Below are 25,007 nucleotides of genomic sequence, written 5' to 3' on the forward strand. Positions count from 1 at the left end.
GGCGTGACGCATCCCTCATGGCCCCAGCCCAGCCTGAATGGCGCTGCTTTGGCAGCACATCCTTCTCTGGGAAGTGGCCGTCCAGGTCACAAGGACAGCGGTGGACTTTGCTGCTAGAAAAATGGTGCCCGAAAGCTCAGAGTCAGCCCATGTGCCGCCATTCAGAGGAGGCACCAGGGAGGGACACTGTCAAGGCTGGTTTTGAAGTGTCAGCAGAAGAGTGTTCTCTTCACTAGGAATGTCACCACGCTCTCATGTGCTTGCCCCGGGGATGGCCTGAGCCACACGGTCCAGCTCCCCCTGGGATCAGTCACACACCTTCTAAAGTGGCCAAGGTCATGCGAGGGGATGTCAAATAGAGCAAAAAACAGCAACAAAATAACAGCAGTTGTTGCCAGCGAAGCTCTGTCTCGGTCACCTGCAGGGCCTGGGGCAGCCCTGTCATCTGGAAGCGGGGGTATTCCCAGGGCTCTGCCCCTCAGCAGACACCCCTGACAGCACTGGAGGCCGGGAAGTCCGCTGTCAAGGGGCCCCATTCTGTGTCCGGCGAGGACTCACTTCCGGATGTGTAGATGGTGGCTCTGCGCCGTGTCTTCACTCGGCAGGGTTCTGTGCCTTTTTCTTTCTAAGGGTGCTAGTCCCACCGCATCCTGAGGACCCCACGCTCTTGACCTGTTCTAATTCCCCCCAAAACCTCACCTCACGTACTCTGCATGAGAGGTGAAGCTTCAGGGTACAAAAGCGGGTGGTGGGGGAGGACACATTCTCAGGCTGTGCGCGGAGCCCCAGGACCCCTTGGGACATGCTGTAAGTTTTGACAGTGTCATCACAACTCCCTAAGGAGAAAGAGCCATGACCACTGGGCTGCCTGCTTGATGTCACAGCAGAGGGGACAAGGGCTTTCTGTCTCACCCTGTGGAAGACAGATTGTGGGTTCAGGGGCTGCGTCTGCAGGGCTGGCTGTCCCCTGGGGTCACCCTTGTCAAATAGCAGTGTCCATGCTCGTGTTCCTCGTGCTGTCTCCGTACATGCTGGAGAAAGGACCACACAATCGCCTCATCTGAGAAACCCGACATGGTCCTCCCGCCTCTGAGCAGGGCTTACACAGGAGCTTGATATAATTGCGCATCCGTGAGACAGCCACCTTTCCACTGCAAGGACTGGCCAAGGGCGTTATCCTGCTGTCTTGACTGGAACTGTGGAGACGGACTGTCTTAGGAGGGTGTTCTCCTCATTAATAAGACTGTCAGAGCACGGGACCACCGAGGACACCTGCCTCTGTGCGGGCCAGACTGTGAATTCATGTTCGGCTCCTGGGGCCGTTGTACAGGAAAGACACCTTTGGTGCAGGTGGGGTATTTTGTGCTAACCCCTTCTAAACAGTTTCCCTGAGTCTGATTTCATTCATCTTCCTGTAACGAGCTGTGTGAGTCAGCTCGGCTGCCGGAACCAAGCACTGCATTTACCTTCTCATGGTTTCGGGGGCCGGAAGTCCACGGTCCAGGGGCCAGCAGCCGCGGGCTTCACCTGGGGACCCCTCCTTGTCTTGGTCCTGTGTCTGTGTACATCCCTGGCATCTCGCTGAGTCCAGCAAGGTCACCAGTGACACTGGACTAGGGTCCAGCCTAAGGACCCCCTTTCAACTTCTTTTCCTCTTCCAAGACGTACCTCTGAGTACAGTCACGTTCTGCTGTGTTAGGGTGAGGCTGTGACACAGGACTTCTGGGGGACACAGCTCACGACGCAAGCCAATATCTAACTGGGCTAAGTTACTCATACTTTGAGAACCTCTCATTTTTGGCAACTGGAACCAAGAGCATATTTTAAACTTGCTCTCTGATCACTGGTGATAGAGTCCAGCTCCGGTCCAGGTGCTGCTGTGGATGACATGTCGGAGCTGCAGCCTGTCCCTGTCCTTGGCCCCTCATGCTGTCCATGACGGTGTCCTTTCATGGAGGGGACTGGTGGGTGACAGTCAGGGCTGTGTCCCTGGGACCCCAGGATCCCTGGGAAGGGAAGAGCTCTGAGGTGCCTGTGGGCTGGGCCCCCGCCATGAGGGCCCTACAGGGATGGACTGGCGTGGTTGGTGTGAGGGAGGTGACTTGGGGCCGGCTGGAACCAGGGTGAGGGCGTGGAGCGCAGTTCTTCTGTGCCTGCAGATCACCACCTTCTGGGTTCTGTTCTGTTGTTGTCCTTACTGCACTAACCTGAGCCCCGTCCTCATCGCTGATGTCCCTGCTGTGGACTTGGACAGAGCACCTCCAAACTCACACCTGGCCAGACTCCCGTCCACAGAGAGTTTCCAGAAGCGGGAGTCTTCCCCGCCGGGCATCAGGATGCGGCCAGCGTGGAGGGAGTGGCTCATGTGACAGCCCCATTACCCCCCACCTCTGCACCGTGATGCTGTTGTTCCTCCCACCCAGAGCTGCGGCTCAGCTAGGCACTTGCTATAATCCCAGCACTCTGAGAGGCCGAGGCAGGAGGATTGCAAGTTTATTTGAGCCCAGCCTGGGCAATTGAGTGGTTTAACAAGACCTATCTCCAAATTTTAAAAAGTAATAATAACTTTAAAAAGGCTGGGGATGTAATTCAGTGTCAAGGCCTTGAGGTCAACATCCAATACTGGAGGGGAGAAAAAGCAAGGAGGTGGGGCTTCTCTCCCCACCTTCCAGGGGCTGACTTGTGACCCCATGTAGTGGATTGACAACTGGTGGTCAGCTTATAACCCCCAGCTGAACTGAGTAAGTGTGGTGCTGGGTGTTGAAGGCCCACCTGAGGACTGTTGCCAGCAGCACAAGAGGCAGAACTGGAGGAGAAGTGAGGCTACTGTGAGCTGAGAAAGGCTGTTGTGAGCTGGTATGAAGATGTAAGGAGCTGTTGGTTCTGTTGGAGGAGCTTGTCATGCTGGCTTTCCTGATGAACTTGGCTGTTTTCATCCTCCAGGGAGCTCGGGGCCTTGTTGGCACTCAGAATAGCTTCAGTTCACTTTGGGGGAGCTCTGGTCCTCACTCTGAGCATCGCTTCCTGGCTCCGGAGGGGAAGAAGGTGCACAGCTCAGGCTCCTGAAGAAGCTTGCTGTGTTGGCTTCCGTGATGGGAACTCGGCTGTCTTCATCCTTTGAGGAGCTCGGGACCTCACTGCTGCTGAGGATGGCTCTGGTACCTTTCGGGGGAGCTCTGGTTCTTACTTTGTGCATTGCTTCCTGGCTCCAGTGCAGATCCTTCAGCCTGCTAGCACAGATCCTTCATCCCACTGGCACAGACTTCCTAGATTCCACCACTGACCTTTGGGTCTTCCCGGCACAGATCCGTGAAACAGGCCTGCATGAGATACTGTTATGGGCTCTAGGCCTCCAGTTGGACTTGTGGGAGGCACTGTTATGAGCTCTAGGTCCTCAGCCGGACTCATGCTGGACATTTCCGTGGGATCCAGGCCCTCAGCTAGTTTCCTTGGTCTTAGTGTGTGGACAGATTTCTTTTTTTTTTTTTTGCATTGTGTGGACAGATTTCTGTACTTTTTTGTATATTGTTGTTTGGATTACTATTACAAATAATCTTATAAAATATGTGTCCTGTGTTATATTGTTTCCCTTGCAAAAATAACCCCCAAACCAACACACTCCATAGGTTCAGGTGTTGAGGTCCCGCCCCTCAGGCACTCAGAATGGGAATATGTTTGGAGAAAGGGCCTTATGGCAGCGATTAAGAGGTCATTAGAGTGAGTGCCGGGACTAGTTAGTCCTGTACCGAGAGATAGGCACCCGCAGGACGCCAGGTGAGCAGCAGGAGGAAGAGACCCCGGCCCTGCCCAGGTCATGGCTTTGGGCCTCTGACCCCCAGCACTGCATGAGAAGATCTGGCCTGGGAGCCCCCGCCTGTGGGTGTTACCACAGCAGCCCTTGAGGGTGACACCCCGGGATGCAGTGTCTGCCCTCCCTGGCCAGGCTCCCGGGACGCAGCTACATGCGGTGGGAGACCCTGCTCAGCGGCAGGGAGGAGCCAACAAGACACGCTGTGCTGGTTTTCAGGCGTCTGTCGAACATGCTGGCTCCTCTTACACCCTGAGCAGAATCTGTCTGTCCCCACTGCCCCATGTGCACCCTGCGTTCAAGCTGCATCCCGGCGCCCCCTCTGCTGCTCCCCTCGCAGGTTCTCCCCACTTACCCGAGAGCCTGTAATGTGCGATCTTACACCAACAAAAATGACAGCGGAGCCCCAGGACACCAGTGGCCACAGGGCGCTGTCCAGCCGCAGAGCTTCCACGGACCCAGGTCTGCACAAAACAAAGGCCTGAGCACTCTGCTAGGCTGAGGCAGGAGGATCAAAAGTGTGACCCTAGCCTGGTTAGAGACTTACTGAGAGCTTGTCTCAACATAAAAACTACAAACGGGCTGGGGATGCAGCTCAGTGGAAAGGCCCTGGGTTCAATGCTGAGTGTCACACACACGCACACACACACACACACACGCACACACACACGGGGCACAGTCACCTCTCGTGGGTCACCCGTACTCTGAGCGTGCTCATCACTCAGTACCAAATGGGCTTCAAATGCTTGGTAGAGCTATATCCTCTCGGTGTCTCCTCCTGGAGTCCCCTGGGCTGAGGACAACGCACACAAACCCTACGCTCGGGGATGACGGCTCTGTTTTAACAGGTAAAGATGGCAGAGATGGGAGAGTTTAGATCCACTTCAAAACAAAAACCAAACTGCTTCTCTGATGGACTCTGGTGTCCCATGAGCAAAAGTCACCCGAAGATGCCATTGGCTGCTTCGTGATGCACCTATACACCCACTCCACCCACCCCCGTTTGGAGCGGGAAATTGGCAGCTGATTACCGGCAGCCCAGGGGTTAGGGTGGTCTTGGGTCACTGGCCGGGACGTAAATGTGGGCCGCATGGCTCTGTGTTGAACCACGAGGGCTGATGACGAGCTTGGTGCGTTTCTGGGACAAGGTGACACCGTCATTGATGGTCTGTTAGAGGAAGGAAGCTCAATTTTTGAAGCTTAAGCCTTTGGTAGTAACTTAATTAGGCCATGCTGTAAAACCATCATGAAAACTGTCAGGAGGACCCCTGAGTCACCAGAGATGACAAATCCTGGCAAGTAGCCTCCTCCAGGAGAGAGGGAGAGGGAGGAAGGGAGACAGAGAGAGAGAGAGAGAGGGGCAGAGAGACACAGAGACAGACAGAGACAGAGAGCTGCCACCTCCCTTTTGATCCAAACTTAAGGGTTACCAAAGCTCCCCAGGTCTCAGCCTATAATTTTCCCACCTCTGAATCCTGAGTGCCTTATGTACACACACACACACACACACACACACACACACACACACACAAAGTCTTAAGAAAACCATCTCTTGGGCCAAGGATATAGCTCAATGGCATAAGTGCTTACCTGGCAAGCCTGGGGTCATGAGTTCTATTCCCAGTACCAAAAAAAAAAAAAAAAAGAAACCCATCCCTGACCTCGAACACCACCTTTCCAATGTTTAGTTTTGTACTATCACATCCTAGTTGCTGCCCACAACCTCCTTGTATAGTAGCAGCCACCTTGTATTTTACTCACTGATGTCTGCGTTTGTCTGTTTTCATGGTCCTGGGCTTCCTTTTGTATTTCCGTAGTCCGTGTTTGCAGGGCGTATTGACCGCACTCATCACCGGAGCTGCCTGGGCAGAGAACATCTTACTTCTCTTTGCTCCTCTTCCCCTTCCCTCCCTCTGTCCTCCCTCCATCTCTTGGCTCCCTTCCATTTTGTAAAAGATCCATCTTCCTGCTTCCTACTCTCTATCCTTTATTTTGCCCTTTAATAGTGTGGTGTTTACACACACGGAGTACTATTCCGCCATAAAGGATAAATTGGAGTCATTTGCGGGAAAATAGATGCACCTTCAGACACACAAGCTTAAATATCTCATGGTTTCTCTTATATGAGAATCTAAAGCATGAATTATTAATGTCTGTTAATGACATGGCTATTCTGATGGTTACTAACATCCCGTGCTACTGTGCTCTATAATCTACTAACTTACAGACTCACTTGGGGGATTTAGGCTAAAAGCGGGTCTGTGTAGTTTGAATTATAGTCTGCGGATGTATTTTCTTCAGAAGCGCCCAGTAGCATCACAGAGCTTTGCTGCTGCTGAGGGAAATCCTGGACGTGCTGGGATTTCAGGTTTCTAACACGCTTGCTTGGTGACAAGTAGCTGCTGCCACCTCTGAGACAGCGTGTGCCGCCGTCCCCAGCCCCCTACTGTCACCCGCCATGACGCGAGGCGGCCTCACGCCTCTGTCACTTTGGATTTCTCTCAGCACTTGAGTTGTCAGCCTTTGCTGTCCGTCCCCGCCACTACAGCTAAGGTGGCAGGTGACAGGGTTTTGCTGCTGGTCTCTCTTTCCCACAGGATGTCCTTGGGAAAGCAGATGCCTGTGGCCCTCCTGGTCAGTGGCAGAGGTATGTCTGGCCAAATCTACGGTGAAAAGAAAAAACAATCTTTATTTATTTATTTTGTCTTTTTTGAGACAGGGTCTCACGATGCACTTCAGGCTGGCCTTGAGCTCACTCTGCAGCCGAGGCTGGCCTCAAACTTGCAGTGATTCTCCTGCCTCAGCCTCCCGAGTGCTGGGATTACAGGCATGCGCCACCATGCCCAGCAACAGTATTTTTGGCTGAAAGAAAAGAGAATGAGCTTTATATGGACAGAGAGATGCCCTGGCATGAAACTGGCCAGGAGTTGCCACAGCAGGCAGCCACGGGCCTGGGGGACCCTGGCTCTTGCACTCCATGTTGCTGCAGCTCCAGGAAGCCACTGGGTCTTCCCAATGGGCTCTGTTTTCTCCAACGGGATGGAAGTGGTTTCTCTCAGCTCTGCTGTGGACATCGGGTTCCTGAGGGCCACATTTCTGTCCCCTTTGTCCACAGCTGAGTCCCCGCACCTAGCCAAGGTGGCTAGGAGGAGCCGCTGAGGGAGACTGGTGAGTTGTGGGGTCCTGAGTAGCTGGACCACCTTCCAGCCAACAGGTGACATGGAGGTGTGAGTGTGCGCCATGTGCCCTGGCAGCGTCCCTGCGCCAAGGACATGCTGCCCGCTGCAGGAGGCCAAGCCCAGCCTGTCCATCACTCCTTCACTTTCTCCCTTTGCCTGCGGGGCTCTTTCTTCCTCCAGTGCTTCCAGGCACAGGCCGCTGTGCCTCCATTTCTTCCACTGGACCCATATTCTTCTGGGTTTCTGACTGGGCACGGTGGCGCACACCTGTAATCCCAGCACTCGGGAGGCTGAGGCAGGAAGATTGCTGGAAGCTTGAGGCCAGCCTGGGCTACACAGTGATTTCCTGTCTCAACTCCCCTTGACCGCCAAAAAGAAAAATTTGAGCTTCTGCCCAGACATCCCTTCCCAGCAGCTTCTGTCCTGGATCCACTGCTTCCTTGACAGCTGCCCCACCCCGCTGTCTCCTTGCGGGTTTTACGTCACAGAGCAGCGACACGAACTTATCAGAGCACAGACCTATTTTGTTCTCCATTTCTTCCTGCTGGAAAGTTGGGGAGACAATGCTAGGTTTTGCTCACTGCTCCTCCCCCTCAACAGGGCCCTGAACAGGTGTCTTCTGAGCACCTGTTGTTCAGGACAGATGCAGAAGGCGTCTCACGTGTGTGAGGGCCAGGGCGACCAGCAGCGCCGGGGTGGTGGAGACCGCCACAGGGAGAAGGTGCGACCCCTTTTCTTCTGAGTCCATTGCAGTGCCTGACGTCTCCATTCACCTTAGGGAGTGGGCTCACGTACTTAACATCTCGTCACACTTTTATTCCCCTTCTCCTCTCCTCCTTCCCTCCTCTTTCTGTCCGTCTCTACGTCCCCTTTCCATTTGCAGAAGATCTCAATGGTAATAAAGTAATAAAATATAAAGTAGCCTTGTGCTACCGAGAAACATCTTTTCTATAACTTCTCCTTTAATCTATAGAGGAGAGGTGCTTCTGGTAGCACAATTATGTTTTTATTTCGCAGTGCTGGGGAATTGGATCTATGCTAAGCAACTGCTCCTGCACTGAGCTGTAGATGTCATCTTTTTTGTAATTTTTGAGACAGGGTCTCACTATATAGTCCAGGCTTGAACTCTTTATGCAGCCCAGGCGGGTCTCAAACTCACGGCAATCCTCCTGCCTCAGCCTCCCGAGTCCTGGAATTACAGGTGTGCAACACTATGCCCAGGTTGAGCTGTAGGATTTATCTTATAAGAATCTTCCAGAGTTTGCCAAGAGGCTGTCCCACTTTACAGCCCCAGCCGAGGTGTGAGGCCCGGGGGCTCTAGGTCTGCGCCGGCAGCCTGTCTGTGGTCAGTCTTTGCAATTGCAGCCTTAGCGGTGGGTATGCAATAGCAAGCACCTTGTGCTCTGAACTCGCATTTCTCTGGCGGCTGATGAGGCTGAATGTTTTTCATGTGCCTAAAGCCGACATGTGCACCTCTTGGGCAGAGTCTGCTCAAGGATTTTACCTGTTCTAATTAGCTTGCTTAGCTTACCGAATTTTGTTTCTTTAAATACAGCCTGGGAAACTAATTTGTCAGGTATAGGTTCTGTGAATATTTTCTCAAAGTCATAGCTGACTTTTTCATCTTCTCAGCTACGTCTTTCAAAGGGTAGATGTTTTCTAATGTTGATGAAGTCCGCTTATTGATTTTTTCATTAATTTATTAACAAATAAGATGTATATGCATTCATGGTGTACAACATCATATTTTGATATAGGTAAACACTGTGGAAAGGTCAAACCAAACAATTTGACACAATTATTCTTTGGTGGTGAGGACACTTGAGTATCTACTCTGAGAAGCTGTCGGGTGTGCAGTGTATCATTACCAGCCGCAGTCACCATGACGTACAGCTTGCTTGAACTTACTCCTGTCTCAAACGTGTTCTTCTGTAGATATGTCCTAAGACACAGTTGCCTAACCCGAGGTGGAGAAGACGCTCAAATATTTTTCTTTCTAGTCATTCTGTTTCTAACATTTGTCTTTAAGTCAAAATGCGGTTCTGAGGGAAAACTGATGTGGTCTGACTTATCTCTCTTTGCTGTGTGGGGTGAGACTGGGGCTGGGATGTAGACTGGAGGATGCTTGCTGGGAAACCATGGCAACAGCCCAAGCTTGGACCAGACTGGGCACAGTGGCAGAGGTGGGTAGAAGTAAAATCCGGGAGATATTTATCAGCAAGCTTCTTGGGGTTTGTTCTTCATCCATCCTTGATGGATAACATCAGCTTCAAGGAAAGTGCTTTTCTTTTCTTTGAAGACTCAAGCACTTCTGGTTTTACATGGCGTCAAATATAACCAGAAGACAAACCTTGGGTCTTGAACAATGTCGCTAGATAGCTACCTGCACTGTTTTAAAGAACTTGTTCTAAGTTTTAATCCACAGGTTATCATTTTTCAGCCATGGAAGTTCCAGACACAATAGGACAACTTATCTATTTGGTCGTGAAAGATTAAAAAAAGGAAACCAACATATTTCATGTCACAGTCTGCGTCACTTCTGCTAGGACTCATAAATCCATGTCCCTCTGCCTCGGCCACATCAATTCATGTCTGAACCTTTCTTTAACTCATGATTTATTGCTGTGAAGGACTCCTTTCGCCAGACTTGCAAACTTAACTGTTCTTTCTTTATATAGCACCTGCTTTGTACACTAGGCAACAGACAGTAAATTTATTGTCTATGAACTATTACTTTGAAAAATTACTTCAATGCAAAGTGATTGCCTTTTAGCCTCCACAGCCAATAAATTTACTTTATTTTTGTGGAGGGGACGATATGAGGTCATAGAATGGTATATATAATCGGTGATCACAGAATGGAGAGGAGAGGCTCAAAGTTCTCCACAGAAGACAGGGAAGAAGGCTCCTGTCTCCTACCATCATGTACAAGCTGGCTTCCTGCTTCCTGTTGTTTATAGGACTGCTACAGCCTCTGTTCTCTCTTCCCGTCATCGGCTCCACGGAAGCACCCCTTCAGCTGCCAGGTGAGATGAGCTTTCTCTCTTTTTGTTATTCTTGGAGTCCTCGTCAGTCTTCAGTGCTATGCTAGGGATAAGGATGAGATTCTTTCTTGAAGGAATCTTCTTTTATCAGCAGTCTCAGCTTTGAAGAGAATATCAGGGGGACCCTTACTGCACATCTTAGATTTAGCAATGGATGAAAGATTTCTCTAGAATGCCAAAGTAGAAGAGCAGCATTGCTTACTTTGTGTCTCCTCTGTAATCCAAACTTTCATTTTGGTCAATTTTTTCCCCCAATTATAAAAACTGTACTAAATTTTTTTTTAATTTATTTTTTTTCCGGTACCGGGAATCGAACTCATGACCTTGCACTTGCCAGGCAGGTGCTGTGCTGCTGAGCTAAATCCCCAGCCCCTAGCACTAAATTTAAAACATCATTATTTTTAATTTCTAAATGGGGTAGAGTGCAGAATTGTCCTTCCAATTACAGATACTATTTTCATTAAGAGTAATCATCTGACATGCCACACGCAACAAACGGGCTTATTAAAAACTGGAGAAGTGCCAGGCTGGAGGTAGGGATGACACTGACTTCCAAGTGCACTTATTTTTGCTTGCTGATTCATGTTCATTCTACTGACGTCCGAGGTGAATGTAAAAAATATCAGTCAAGCAGAAACTGATTTTGCAACTGCCTCTTAATTTAGGGTAGGAAATATTATTAGGTTATGTACTAGGTTTTACAAAACACTTAACTGGATTTAATCTTGTCTTTCACTTTGGAGACTTTTTGGACATTTTTTTAAGTAAAGGAAAAACTAAGCTACTGGTTCTATAATCTCTAGTCTCTAGCGGTTTCTCCCCAGCTGCTTTCTGATCACTTTCAAGCCTCGTTAGTCATTCAGACACTGTCACTCAGCTTCTCCTCACTGAGCTCGTGGTGAGCAGTCGTCTTGGTCAAAGGCAGTGAAGCTCTGTTATTTATTTATTTTTTGGTACCGGGAATTGAACTCAGGACCTTGCGCTTGCCAGGCAGGCACTTGTGCCACTGAGCTACACCCCCAGCCTTGAAGCTCTGTTATTTAAAAAAAGATGGTAAGTATCGCAAGAAACCCAAATGAATATTCAAGTATTAATGTCATGTTAAAATAATATGTATTGCAATTTAAAAACCAGATGAAGTGAGGGTAGCGGTCTTTCCTGACATAAGTGTTTGTATGATCAGACCTTCCTGGTCCTGATTAGCAGTCTTCAGAAATACTGTGGATGTGCTTGGAAGTCTTAATCCAGGATCGAGGTTGCAGCAGGGGAGCGCCAGCCTGCAGCACGCAGGTGATGCCCGGGGTCCCAGCCCAGCCTGCGGAGCCTCAGTCCCAAGAGCGCACCGGCTGGAGCCCCAGGCTGACACACACCCGGCCGCACCGGCTACAGCATTCGGGTGCTGTTCCTTGGTCACATCTCACACTGAAAAGGCCCGGATCTCGCGCCTTAAAAACTGTTTTGAAGTTGATTGAAGCATAACTGCAACCATACCTTGAAGTCCAGCAGGAGGCGCCCCATCATCCTGACTTACGGGAAGGACTTTCCTTTCCTTTCCTTCCCTTCCCTGCTTTTCCAGTTGTACCGTCCAGGTCATCTAAACACAAAGGGCACAGGGCAGCAGCGGACAAAATGAGGACGATCGGACCTTATGAGCCAGTGGGGCTCGGGGTTTGGCTCAACTCTTCCTCCTGCTCAGGCAGGCGGGTGGCGTGCCAGTCGCACAGGCAGCCGGTGAGGGATGTGAGACTCATAACCCTGGACTTCCCCTGGCTGGCAAGTTTGACCAAAGCACCTTTGCTCGTTAAAGTAATTGTAGATCATGACCTTTGTGTTGGAAGCTTTTCTGTTCATCTCCCTGTCCCTGTCCCCAAAGACGACAGGGAGCGGGAAGGACTGACGGGAGGCGGCGGAGGACAGTGTGTGTTTTCACTCTGCAGCCCCGGATGAAGAGGCGAGGCTGGCCCTGGAGAAGCTGGAAAGAGCGGCCCTCCTGCGGCTGTTGCCGGAGGTGCTCGGCGCAGGGAGGGGCGAGGGGCGCAAAGACACAGGTACGATGGTTCCCACGCTTGCGCAGGCTTCGCTTTTATTGCTGGTGAACTTCCCCTCCAACCTCACCTACTAGACGAGGAGAACCCCTATTTTGGAGCCTGAAGATGAGCTATATGAACGAAGTAAACCTGTAACACCCAGCACTCTCCCTCTTGGCCCGAAAATGCCCTTTGCAACCCTCCGTCCCCTCACCCCACTCCTTGCAAGCACCAGGCTGGCTGCGGCTCCTCCAGGTCTCCTCCTCCCGTCTGGACATTCATCTCTTTGGAGGTGGTGCGGGAGTGATTATTACAGTATTCGGTGAGGCCACGTTTAAATCCTGCTTTCCCACTTGGGAAAATCTTAAGCATCTCACTTAACCTATTACCCAAGTTTTTAACCAGGAAACAGAAATGCTAAAAATATCCACCTGATAGGATTATTTTGCAGAGAAAATGCAAGTGACATTCTCAGCAAATCACTCAGAAAATAATCAATACAGCGTCAGCCTTGACTATTTTTCTCTATGACTGCAGTTATTTGTCCAAGCCCTGAAAGGATCGTAGGACATTCTGGGAAGCAGACAGAGCCTCTCCAGACGTTGTTTGACAGACAGAGTTAGGTTACTAAATGGTTTTCTGAGCTGCTAAGTTACCGAGGAAAATGCAGTGTCTCCTGAGCCCCAGTGGTAAGAGTTCCCATCTTCATTCAAGTAAATATCACTGCCGTGTGAAAAGGACACAACTAGACATACTTTAGAAATACTGTTTTAAAATGAGCGTACAAGAGAAACAACAGATCTGGTAAACCAGTTTCAAAATCATTTTCCAGACCCTCAGGCGAACACCCTTCACCCAAGAGGAAACGTGAGAAAGGTAAGTGGTGCTGCCCGGGAGTCGGGGTCCGAGGGGAACGTTCTGCGCCTCATCTTGCAGGACCCTGAATTCACAACCGGGCAGCGTATGCTTAGGGGAAAGCTCACCTTCAAATACCTGGTTAGTGTTGTTCCAAGACGTTTCTTTTTACAAATTCTGATTCGTGTAAAACCTGAGTGTGACACGAACTCAAGTGCTTGTTCGGGGTAATTATAACATGTTGTCGGGAGAATTTAAAACTAAGGTCCTGCTCTCAAGTCTGCTGCCCACTCGTGCTGTGTCCCTCGTGGTACCGACCTGTGGCACCAGTCCCAGCAGCCCTGGGAGCACTGGGAGCTCCTGGGAAATGCAGACCCCGGCCTCGCAGGACCCACTGGATCAAACTGGGGGACCGCACACACCTCGATGACAGGGAACCGTCCAGACATAAGGACGAGTGCTCAGGCCACAAGGCAGGGAAGCACGCCAAGGCAGCACGACCTGCAGAAAGTCACTTCCGGGGTGCTGGGCAGGCTGGAGGGCGTGATGAACACCAAAGTCACGGGGTTGGGAGCAGAGAACTGTAAAAGCTAAAGGAAAGCCTGTGTTTGTTGTCAGCCCCCAGGAAACTCGGTGTTTCCTGAGGGTTCTCCGGGGCTCCCCCTCCTTCGAGCCAGTCTCCACCGCCGGGCTCCAGCCCTGGCTGTCCTGGCCCTGGGAGTTCTGGGCTGATGAGATCTTGGAGGTCCTCCAGGAGTTCAGGAGACTTAACTGTAGCCAAGCCTTTCCCAGACACGTCCTCCACAAGGCAGCCCCTTTGCTGGCACGTACCGCGCTGTGGACACGCGAAGCCCTGGAGATGGCAAGGTCCCTGAGGACGAGCCGTCCCGGGAGGACGCGTGCCTTCCCCTGTGCCAGTGAGACGCAGCATTCACGCGCTCCCAGCCTTCAGAGTGGAAAGACTAACGACTACAGTCATCCGGGCAGTTAGCAGGCTGTCCCCATTAAACTGTAGAATACAAAACTAAGGGTCAACCTTTAAAGAAGTTAATTTCGAGACATAAAATTCTGTGTCCTGCGGAAGATAATAAACGTGCAGGACACGTCACAGACAGGCGGGGTGCACAGACACGGGCTGGTGTGGGCTAGGGGACCCACGCCACACAGCCGAGGGACCCCTGGGAGCCTCCGGCACGGCGGAGCACGGGCTGCTGCGAGGTCTGCTGTCCCTGCTGGAAGCTCTTTTTTCTCCAAGGACTGAATTCATCCATTACTGACCTGCTGTTCCGCTTGGCTTGTTCTGGTTTCAGACTTCCTCTGGACAAGAGCCTAACATGCGACTCAGTCGTCTTTTGGCAAGCAGCAGAAACCAGCAGAGGCCGCACGGGGTGCCCTTGGAGTGTTTCTGGAAATACTGTGTCTGAAGCCGGGTGGGCAGCGCCTTCTCCACCTCGGGACACCCACCTTAGACAACAGCATGCATGCCCGGCCGGAACCCAGAAAGCAGCGTGAGGAGACACGGGGCAAACCGCACCCTGCGCGCTGGCCGGGCAATAAATCCCTTATGTTTTGCAAGTATCACGTGTGGCTTTTTTACTTCTTAGCATATCTTGAACATCTGCCATTTTTCTTTCCTTCACTTTCTTCTTTTTTTTGGTACCAGGAATCGCACTCACGAGCTTGCGCTTGCCAGGCAGCCACTGTGCTACTGAGCTATATCCCCAGTCCCCCTTCACTTTATTCTTAAGAGGATTTTCTGGAGGTTTAAAAGTAACCCTAGTAAATGAACAGAATACTAAGGAAACTATCATAAAGATTCAGTCAGAATCATTAAACTGTAAATTTAAGTAAATGACTTATTTTAGCTATACCTTAAACATCACTACATCGGTTATTACTATTTTATATTTTACTTTTCCGTATTTTTCTTGGAGACAGGGTCTCTCACTGTACTGTAGTTCAGGCTGGACTCAACCTTGTGTCGATCCTCCTGCCTCAGCCTCCCAAGTGCTGGAATTACAGGTGTGCACCACCACGTCCAGTACAGTTTCTGCTTTCTAAAAGCAGCGTGTTAGCTTGGGAGGTCTGACATCTCTGACGTTAGGCGGGGGGCACTCAGAGGCTCCCTTTTAGCCACCACAGCACGGAAGACTTGGGACTTTACTCCTCTAACCCTGAGACTGCTTGTTCTCAGCTCCTGTGGGCTCAAGGATCACAGCTCACTACCTCTCGGGAAAGCCCTAAGGGCTGAGGAGGACCGAAGAACTAGCCTAGTTTACTAATTGTGCGAAGTCCCACACCGTGTGCCCTCACCTCCAGAGCTGGGCGTGTAGGTGTGCAGACTCCCTGGTGTGGGCGAGCAGAGTCCCTCAGACCTGCGGCCTCGCCCTGGCCCCACCTGGACGCTGCTCGCAGCAGCGTGTCTTCCTCAGACCTCGCAGAGCACAGGTGTGAGTGATAAAGTGCTCCCCACTTCGGGCACCAGCCAGCTCTGGAGGGGAGGGAGTTGTAAGGCGGAGGCCAGGAGCAGGGCTCGCCATGAGAACCCGTGGTACCGCCCGGCGCTGGTCACCCCAGCACCAGCTCTCCACCTCTGACACTGGGACGAGCTTCGCAGTGGGACCCCACCGTTGGACAATTCCGAAATCCCTCACTGGCTTTAGTAGTATCAGCCACCTTTCTTTGTGGCTTGTTGCTCAGATCACTCGGCTCCACTCTCTACCCAGCACATACGCCCCTAAGGTCATGGGACGCCCCTCTGCCTCAGTGCCCTGCCCTGTAAAACGAGACCAACAAGACACTTCCTGGGCCGACTGCTGGGGCTACCGGAGATAACTCACGGAAAGCACGTAAACCAGGCCCTGCCTGGCATTCTGTAAATACTGATGGGTTTTTCTTCTTGTTATTATTGTAGAAAGGCACACATGATTCGAAAGGTACAGAATTTAAAAGCCCTGCTCGTTTCAGGATTTTTTTAAACGTCACTTGGCTTTATTCTCAGCGCACGGCACCCACACCGGTGGTCTGGGAGTCAGGGTTCTCAATTTCACACTTACAGCAGGCATGAGCAAACCTGGCCCAGCGGCTTCCGGGGGACTCTTTACAAACACCGGCAGCCACTCCAGAGAGGGTGCGGTCAGGGGCCGCAGCCAGATGGGGAGAGGGAAGCGCTCCAGCTCGTGCTGCTTCAGGACCTTGTTCCATTATTTTAGTTTCTAGATTTTGTTCTAACCAAGCTGCACAGTCAGACTTTGTGAAACACAGGTGCACCCTACAGAATCTGTAGGAGTAATTTTGATCGCTGAATTTCATGAAGTTGGCACTAAAATTAGCAAGTATTAAAAAATATACACATACTGGGGACCCGATCAATTCTTCCTAGTGCTGGAGAGGGGATTAAACATGCTAATGAAGAACTGGAAGACACCTGTCTCCACACGGCAGGAACCCGGAGGCGGCCGACAACGCGGGGTGCGATGGCCCCTCCACAGCTCGTGGGAAACCACCGCGAACGCACAGAAGACACATGCAGGGCAATCTCTCAGGTTCACAGGTACACGCTTTATTTTGTTACTTAAAAGGTACCCAATTTAAATAGTAATAACCATTAAAACCAAACCGATGTAAGTGCAGTTGGAACAAATTTTCAATATGGATTAAATTTACCTTGTGAATGATAAAGAAGTTTCACTTAGTTGTGAAACTACTCCATCCATAGAGCATCTTATTTTCAATACATCCTGACCTCGGACCCAAGAAAACGCTTTTGCGGGTAACACTTACACAAACATTGAAGCCTATGCTATACTCTCTTATTTCTAATTTCTATGGTCAGTAATACAAAAAGTTAGTAAGCTTGGACAAACAGTTTTGCCTGGCAGGGCCCCCGTGGGGGGCAGCAGGTATCGCTGCTGGGCCCTGTCCCGCCCAGCAGCAGGAACAATCTCTAACTTGCTTCCAGAAGAGACCTCGGGGTGGATTTAGAGATCTGTTCACAACAAGCACCAGTTTCAAATCAAGCCTAGCGTAAAACACACGCCATGAAGTGTGTACTAACAAAGGGACACGCAGTTTTAGATAAAACATTTCCAGAAACAACGGGAATGAAGGTCTTCTACCATTGATGTAAGATCTGAAATGCACGCACATGAATGCAGAATGGTTCTGCTAGCTCCAGATGTCATTTTCAGTTTACACAAACTAAAAACCTTATTATTATAGAAGATCATCAGTGGAAGATATACAGGCTGATTTTGTTTTGATTTTCCACCAGGGAGTAAAACACAACACAACTTGACCAACACAAAAAAAGGCCTCAAAAATCACTGAACTATCAGGATGGAGCAGAATATGAGTTTCTATTCATAAAACAGCAACACCTGCATGGAATTGCTTATTAGAAAATTCCAAGAACTATCGAAGGCAGCATTTGAAAATGGTGTGGAGACCCTAAGACAGAATCCAGAAAACCGCTAGGTCAGGAGAAGACATCTGAGAGAGCAGACTGGAGAATCCGGGCCCAGCGGCCATCGTGGGTAACGAAGTCCATTCTCCTATTCATTATGAGGATGTGTTTATTTAAAAAAACCTAAAACTTCAAAGAAGTGTTTTCCTAAAACAAAACAACAAAAAAAGGAAAAATAAGTTAGTTGCAAGTCATATAAAAAAAATGCTACTGTAACCTCCACCGCCTTCTGTTTCCTTTTCCTGACCTGCAGTGCGGGTTTCCTGCACCCGGCCAGGATTTCTCTAAAGAGCACCAGAGCGAGCGGAGAGCAAGTCGCGCTCACTTCCTGAAGGACACGACCCGGGCCGCCCCGAGTCGAGGCGGGGACACGCCGTCCCATGGCCGAAGTCACGGAGCTCCCTTTTCAGTGTTCAGCTCCCAAACACTCACCCTGCTCACAGGCAGACCCAGGGCGGCGCGAGCGCCTCTGGGCGGCACAGGGAGACCCCGTGTGTGTCAATTTGGTGACAACAAAAAAAAGAAACAGTTTTGCTAAGACTGGACATTCAAACACATAAGCATACAAGGACAATATTAGCTTTGATAGTAAACCCTTACAATCATTATTTTAAATCCAAAAACATTAAAAAGACCATTGGTCAAGGGGTTCTTTTTTCTTTTTTAACACATGTGCAAATGCTAATTTCAGTTCTCCAAAGAATAAGCCTCTTGTGTGTCGGCAGATTTTCAAGGAAAGGCTTTCAGTTTCAGTGAAAGGTGGAAAGTCAAAATGAAATGCATCAGACGCACAAAGGCCTTGGGAAACGCGCTGTTTCCAGACTTGCTAACGGACAGCACGCTGCTGTGCTGAGGAAACTGGAATGTCTCATCTCTGCTACTGAGGGAGCACCCAGCTGGACGCAGCCCAGCTCGTTTACGGGAACCACTGGGAGAAGTTTGTGACTGTAGGTGGGATTTCTGCAAGTGCTCTAATGGGGAGAGAGATGTGCGTCACAAAAGAACAGAATAAAGGAGGCTGAGGTCTAGGGCTCATTCTAGCTACGCTTCTAAGTAGGATTAACTTTGGGTGACATCTGAAATAGAGATCTGCCACACGCAGACCTCTTCAGAGGCAATGCAGGCTCTTTAGAAGAGATTTAATAAAAGGAGCTTCACTGGCACTTTAATACATCAGAAACAGAGAGAAGATTCTATATACAATGTTTGCTTTGGAAAAATCGACGTCTGCACAAAAGCAAGAAGGGAAAATCTTCGTGTCGGCGATGCCTCTGGTCACTGAGAGTCACAGCTTAGACAGCTGCAAAGAAGTCTCCATGTCCCGCGTGTCCTAGGAAGGGTGCGAAGGGGCATCTTCAGGGGGCTCCAGGCGGGCCTTCTGCTGGATGTTGCCCGGGGGACTCTGCAGCGCCCTCGTCCCCTGGACCTCTGCCTTCCCAGGCGGCACAGCTCTGTGGAGAGAACGCAGTGGGATGTTTCTTGGTGTTAATGCTGTCTGAAGAGTTAAACATCAGTAGGATGGCCAAGCAACATATTTCTAACTCAACTCACTCATGCATCAAAAGTGGAAGAAGTGTTTCAATGCTTCTGTGTAAATTATTTTGAGGGCTTATTCTTTGTATACTCTTCTATTAAAAACAGAACAGAAAAACAGCATTTGAAGGATAAAGAGGTTTTCAGTGACCAGCACAAGAACCTGCCCGGCCCTCCTTAAACGGGAGGTGCAGTCTCTCCTCTGAGGCCGGTGTGCGGGGATCTGGGAGGAGGTGGAGCAGGGGCGAGGGAGCCGGGTTCTGGGCTCCCCGACAACTCAGTGCGGGCAGAGGCCGCCTGGTGTGGCCGTGTGGGAGCTCTGGGTCTCTGCTAACACCTGCAGCTTCAGGGGAGCTGCACGGTAAAATGTGCTCCAGCCCGGTCAGCGCCAGCGTGCGCACCGTGACAGCACCATCGCCGGCTGTGCGCCCCGAGGTCCGTCCTCCCACTCCGGGGAGCCGTGCTCTGACTGCTGCAAGCCCTTTCCCTCTGTCACGGACAGGGTCTGAGGGTGTCCCTTTGAGGGTGTCCCTCAAAGGTCACGGGCCCTCAACTCACCTCCCTCCCAGGGAGGATGCAGGCTCGCTGAGTCCGCCATAGGGCCTGGGTGGTGAGAGGCACACAGGTTCACCAGGCAGAATCAGAGAACACACAGCACAGAGCGCGGGCCCTCGCAAGAGCCCCCGCGTGGTCTGGGGCGGGGCTTTACACGGCCGTGGGGGTATCTGACTCAGTGATGGGGGTGTTCCCACTGAGCGCAAGGCGCCCCTGCCGCGGGTAGGTAAGTGCAAACCAGGGGCCTCAGCCTGGGGCTGACAGCTGCCTCACCGAGCAGGGAGGGCTGGTCTAGGGGAGGAAAAGCACAGCTTAACTTCTGGGGGAAAGCCTGAGCCCAATTTATAGGCTCACTGGACCTTGCGGACCCTGAGGAAGCTTTTGGAAGTTTCATGGAAGGGAAGAAGGCACCATAACCTAGGGTAACTTGGTGTCCCAAAGCTGCGATTTTTCTTGAAAGCACAACTTCACAATTGAGATTTTCCTTGTCTCTGTCCTATGCTGACCATACCTCCAGCCGCAGTGACTTCCAGGAAATTTCCTTTTTCTACTTCCCACCTTCTCTTTTTCTCCCCCCGACCCCTACAGAGGCAGATGTTTCAAGCGCAGGCCACTTCAAGGCAGCTACAGGGGGGCCTGGGCAGAGGCGCGGCTGCGAGCAAGGCCGCAGGGTCCTGGGGCCGACTCCTGCTGCTCTCCAGCGCAGACGCAGCTGCCTCACCGTGAGCAAACAGGCCAAGCCGGAGGAAGGGGTCTCACCTCCACGGCGACCACAACATTATACTCAAATGTCTGGTTTTCAACAACAACGACGACAACAACAAATCACAAGGCACACACAAAAAACCGTCACTCAGAGGGGAGAAACAAGACAAAACAAAAACCACGAGAAATGGTTTCTGAGAAAGGCTGGGTGGCAGGCTTGTTAGACAACGACTTTAAAGCAGAGTTAGCTGAGTGCAGCAGCGCACGCCTGTGACCCCAGCTACTCAGGAGGCTGAAGCAGGAAGATCACAAGTAGAAAGCCAGCCTGGAGCACCATTGAAGAGCCTATTAAAAAAAAGGTTAAAGAAAGGGCCAAGGGGTACTCAGTGGTAGAACACCTGCCAAGCACATGCGAAGTCCAAGCTTCAATCACAAGTACAAAAATAAACAAATGCCCCCAAGAAAACAAACCACAAAGCCCACCCAACCCCAAAGCAACCTCCCCCCACACAAAACACTCACAAAGAAACAAAACAAGCACAATGAAAGTGTCTTAAAAGTGCTCAGAGAACTAAGGGAAAGACATGGAAAAAACCAAGAAGAACAAAATGGAAATAATAATAAAGCAACATGAAAAGTAACAAGAAGCCAAAAAGACATTCTGTACCTGAAAAGGCAAAAAGAAAAAAAAATTCCCTAGTGGGGTTCTGATGGAGACGACTCTGATGGGGGCGGCGATGAGCAGGGTTTCGCGTTAATCGACGGGCTTTTCTGTATTCACTTACAGTCTGCCCCCGGCCTAGGCGACCTGCCCGAAGAGCCAGCGCCCGGCACGCAGAGAAACAATTCTGCGCACGCACGGCCACAGCACAGGCCTGCAGTGGGCTGTGACCTGTGACGCCTGTGAAGGCAAGACCGCGGCTGAGGATACCCGCTCACTCGGAACTCAGGGCCCGAGTGCCAACCTCAGAGCCAGGACGGTTCTCTCGGTTAACGGGGTCACTGCTTGGCATGTCCTCGTTCTAACTGCTCAAGGCCTTGGTCATTTTTGGCGCCTTTTGCCTCAGGTGTGCCCTGGACGTTCCTGCACTCCCGACACGTTAAGGACCCAATAAGTCCTGACCGTCCAGAGCAATCTCTGTCTTAGCTCCAAGAGAGCGCTGAGCTTCCTGGGCCCCCCCAAACCACACTGTGCTGTCCTTTTACTCAGTCCTTCGCCACAACCTCGTCTGTAAGACTGGGAGACGCATCAGCTCCCCCCAGGGCTCAAAGGCAGACGTGTGCGGGCAGAGTGTGAGGTGAAGACTGCCCGGCCTGAGCAACAGAAAGCCAGGAGGCCGAGGGAAGACAGCAGAGCTGCACGTGGGGCGAGGAGCCGGGCAACGTATGCACCGCGGAGCCAAACAGGACAGAAAGAGAGACTTTACGCGTTTAATGAGACACGGATATACACATCCACGCTCATTGAACTCTGAGGGGTCTGAACTCAAGAGAACCGCAGGGAGGCACAGTATAACCCAGTATCTAAAGCTGAAGAAGAGAACGGTAACAGCAGCCAGCAAGAAGGACCCATCGCACGCAAGGGCCTCGGGGAGAACACCAGCCGATTCTCCTCAGGGGCTTGGAGGTCGCCACAGGTGGTGGCCCAGAGACCCAGAGCCTCAAGGAACGAACAGTGAAACTGTCAACGCACACTTCCGGGTCTGGCACATCTTCCCAAGTGAGGGAGAAAGCAGCCATCTCTGGAGAAGCAAGAGCGGCGGAGTCTGACCCCACCAGACCCGCTGCTCGGGAAACGTGGAAGGAGTCCTGCAGGCCAAGGGGAAAGGACAGGAGACGGGAGCTCAGAACCACGCGGGGAAACGGACCCCGGGGACGGGAAATACGGGGCAGGCATGAGAGCTGCTCTTACTCTAATGATGATGTGTGACTCCATTGTTTCTATGAGACTAATGAATTTCAAGAAAACTGTTAGTTTAAAAGGTAGTATCTTTGTAACTTGCGTTTATAATTGCACATTTTGTTTTCTACATGATTTAAGAGATTAATATATGAAACCAATTATGTGTTTGTGGGCACACCATGTACTGAGATTTAATTTGGTAATAATACCTGAAAGGAGATGGAGCTCTGCAGAAGCACTTTTTACGCTAAGGTAGGCTGGTGTTAAATGTAATCCTCACAGTCACCAATAGGAAAACGAACGTAGAGTATACCTAACAGGAAATGAGCAGAGAATTCAAACATTTCATGCAAAAAACCCCAACCAAACACAAAAGAAACAATAAGGCAGGAAATGAGGGACAATAAAAGCTTTAGAGGAATACAGAGAAAACCAAGAGAAGCCCCTCTTGGTCAGGAACTACTTTAAAAATAAATGAGTTTAACTTTCCAAGAACAAAAACACCCAAGATTGAAAAAATTCGATTAGAAAAAAGATGCAAGTTGCATGCTGTCTACAAGGGACAGAATTAGCCCTAGACACACGCAGGGAGGACGGGAAGACAGCAGGCATGGGCCAGCGCAGGAGGACGGGCGGGCGGCTCCCGGGCCCAGGTGCTCCAGGCAGGCGGACTTCAGGAGAAAGCAGGGTGCTGGCTGCGACAGCTGAAGGGAAGAGAAGCGTGGAGTTGTTTCCTGGGTACCGAGTTTCAGCTTCCTAAGAAGAAGAGTTCAGAAGACAGACAGTGCTGACAGGACGACGACCTGAATGTATTTAATGCCGGAACTGTGCACTTCAAACTAGTTAGGAAGGTACACTTTATGTGATGTGTTTTGAATATGCAACTTTATCCTCATTATGATTTTCAACTCCACTCCTCATCCTCCGTCACCTTGACACTTGAGGGAATAAAAGACTGCACCACTACCACCACACAGCTGCCACTATCGGCAGCACAGGTGCTGGGGACTAAGGGCTTCGCTGTCCCAGACGCTCACAGACGAGCCCTCTGAGGCCTCGAACTGCAAGAGACCTCGTGGGCCCCTCCTCAGCTCCTGCTGGGTAAGAGTACTACCTCTGGTGCCTCACTTGTATCCTGATTTTCAACTCTTGCTGAGGTTGCTGCTTTTAGTCTTCTGGATTATTATTAGGGTACTGGAAACTGAACCCAAGATCTTTGTCCTGAGTTATATCCTCAGCCTCTAAAAATGTTTTCTTTTTACTGTGAGGTAGGGTCTTGCTACCGTGATAATTTGCCCAGGCTGAGATCAACCTTGCAATGCTCCTGTCTTAGCCTCCTGGAGTGCCTGGATTATAGGTGTGCACCACCACACTTGGCTAGAATTTTAACTCTTTTGAAACACACATGTGTATTTGAAACTCCTACCTCTTACACCTCTCCTCCTCAGTCATTCATACATAAAATCAGCCGTCTTTACTCTTTCCTGCTCCAAACATTGCAAGCAGTGTAAGAAGAACATTTGGTGTCAAAATCCACTGAACTGTACAACCTCACACACGCCCGACTCAACACCTGCCTGCCTTGCCTCACTGTTCATCGGTAAAGCAGGGACAGTAACACCTACCAGAGCGGTAACTGTAAAGGTTAGAATCTCCAGTAGGCTCTCGCAAGAACACTACCTGCACTCACAGCACGCCCAGCACGCCCGCCGATAAACGCAGCTGTTACCGTGCTTACCTGGCTGCGTGTTTCTGGAGGGACCTGCTGGCCTTGAATCCATGAATGCACTTTGGCCAGCTCCTCCTTCTGCCCAGGAGAGAACTGGGGCTGCTGCTGTCTCATGCTTTCTAGCTTCTTGAGGTCTTCTTTCAGCACGACTTCTTTAACCCTGGAAATATAAACGAAACCTTCCTAGTGTGGGGTTCTGCTCAAGTCATCTCTGAGTAGCACTTCCTGGGTGTGGCCTACTTCACATCTCATTAATATACGAGGCACACACTGAAAACACGCCAAGTTGGTACACAGACTTTAGTGAAAACAACTGATTTCCCCAGACCTGCCAGGGGTCTAGGCTCTGCAAAGTCCCTCCACTGTGCCCACGGCAGAAAGGACAACCTTCCTTTGTTTCCTGGACTCAGAATGAGTAGCGGGTTTGTCTAGTCTGGATCTGGACACACGTGTCACCGTTACTGTAATCCTTAAGAAATCAACTGCTGCTGGACTTCGAATGAGTGAACAGGACAATACCCTTTTCTAACAGTATGGCTAACGTATTTAGGAATCATTCCGTATTAGAGAACAGCAGAAACCGTGAAAGTGTAAGCAGTGGGTAAAGGTCCCTCACCTCTCGGGTACCTGGTAAGTCATGAGGACCTGTTCAGGCACCTGTTCAATCATCCTCCAGATGGAGTCTTCTGCACGGTTGGGATGGGCTTCCTTCCACTGCACATCCGGAGACTGCCACCCATCCTCGGAGAGTTCAGAGCAACAATCACTACTGCTGAAGTGTACACCGCTGCCACTGCTTCCTGCAGACCAACACCAACAGCAAATTACAAGGCGCCTGCCCGAGACTACTCTGCACAACAGGCCTCATCCTTCCAGCTGCGGCACACAGATGGCCGCACCTGCTGCCACTGGCTCAGGGGACCAGGATGTCACTTGACTTTGGGGGGAGAGCCAGAAGTTACACAGGACCTGAGCTGGAGCTGGCCAAAGTGCATTCATGGATTCAAGGCCAGCGTGTCCCTCCAGAAACACGCAGCGAAGACATCCGGCCACAGTAACTTTGGGAACAGTCTGGAACTTCTAACGAAGTTGGCCACACACCTACTGCATGACCTAACCATTTCTTTTTTTTTTTAATTTTTAAATTTTTAAATTTTTTTTTTATTTTAAAGAGTAAAGGAAGGATAACATAATAATAGGGGGG

At 50.7% G+C, this 25,007-nt stretch overlaps 2 protein-coding genes across 6 annotated transcripts in view; one reads left to right on the forward strand and one right to left on the reverse strand.

Annotated features, from left to right (window-relative positions):
- The first annotated feature begins 9,897 nt into the window (after positions 1-9,897).
- Uts2 (urotensin 2) lies at positions 9,898-14,463 on the forward strand. The gene is made up of 4 exons (XM_005404067.2): positions 9,898-10,013; positions 11,969-12,079; positions 12,891-12,934; positions 14,224-14,463. The coding sequence occupies exons 1-4, from the start codon at positions 9,911-9,913 to the stop codon at positions 14,335-14,337; spliced, it is 372 nt and encodes a 123-aa protein (XP_005404124.1). The 5' UTR covers positions 9,898-9,910; the 3' UTR covers positions 14,338-14,463.
- A 1,991-nt stretch (positions 14,464-16,454) lies between these two features.
- Positions 16,455-25,007, reverse strand: part of Per3 (period circadian clock 3) — a 42,879-nt gene continuing 34,326 nt past the window's right edge. For 4 of the 5 annotated variants that reach the window (XM_013504262.1, XM_005404069.2, XM_005404070.2 and 1 more), the window contains 3 exons: positions 24,420-24,603; positions 23,813-23,963; positions 16,455-18,829 (listed from right to left, as the gene is read on the reverse strand). In XM_013504262.1, the coding sequence (XP_013359716.1) occupies positions 18,734-18,829; positions 23,813-23,963; positions 24,420-24,603 (431 nt within the window). In that variant the 3' untranslated portion in view covers positions 16,455-18,733. Of the gene's footprint in view, positions 18,830-22,283; positions 22,388-23,812; positions 23,964-24,419; positions 24,604-25,007 lie in introns of all 5 variants that reach the window. The other variant, XM_013504263.1, reaches the window with a different exon arrangement.

Source organism: Chinchilla lanigera, unplaced genomic scaffold, assembly GCF_000276665.1.
Source record: "Chinchilla lanigera isolate Chin_1 unplaced genomic scaffold, ChiLan1.0 scaffold00085, whole genome shotgun sequence".
NCBI classification, from domain to species: domain Eukaryota; kingdom Metazoa; phylum Chordata; class Mammalia; order Rodentia; family Chinchillidae; genus Chinchilla; species Chinchilla lanigera.

What these genes read in the sequence shown, in the direction of transcription:
- Uts2 (XM_005404067.2), top strand. Translation starts at nt 9,911, where the DNA reads ATGTACAAGCTGGCTTCCTGCTTCCTGTTGTTTATAGGACTGCTACAG. An exon ending in CGAGGGGCGCAAAGACACAG is followed by an intron (nt 12,080 to 12,890) that starts GTACGATGGTTC and finishes ATCATTTTCCAG; the next exon opens with ACCCTCAGGCGAACACCCTT. An exon ending in CAAGAGGAAACGTGAGAAAG is followed by an intron (nt 12,935 to 14,223) that starts GTAAGTGGTGCT and finishes TTCTGGTTTCAG; the next exon opens with ACTTCCTCTGGACAAGAGCC.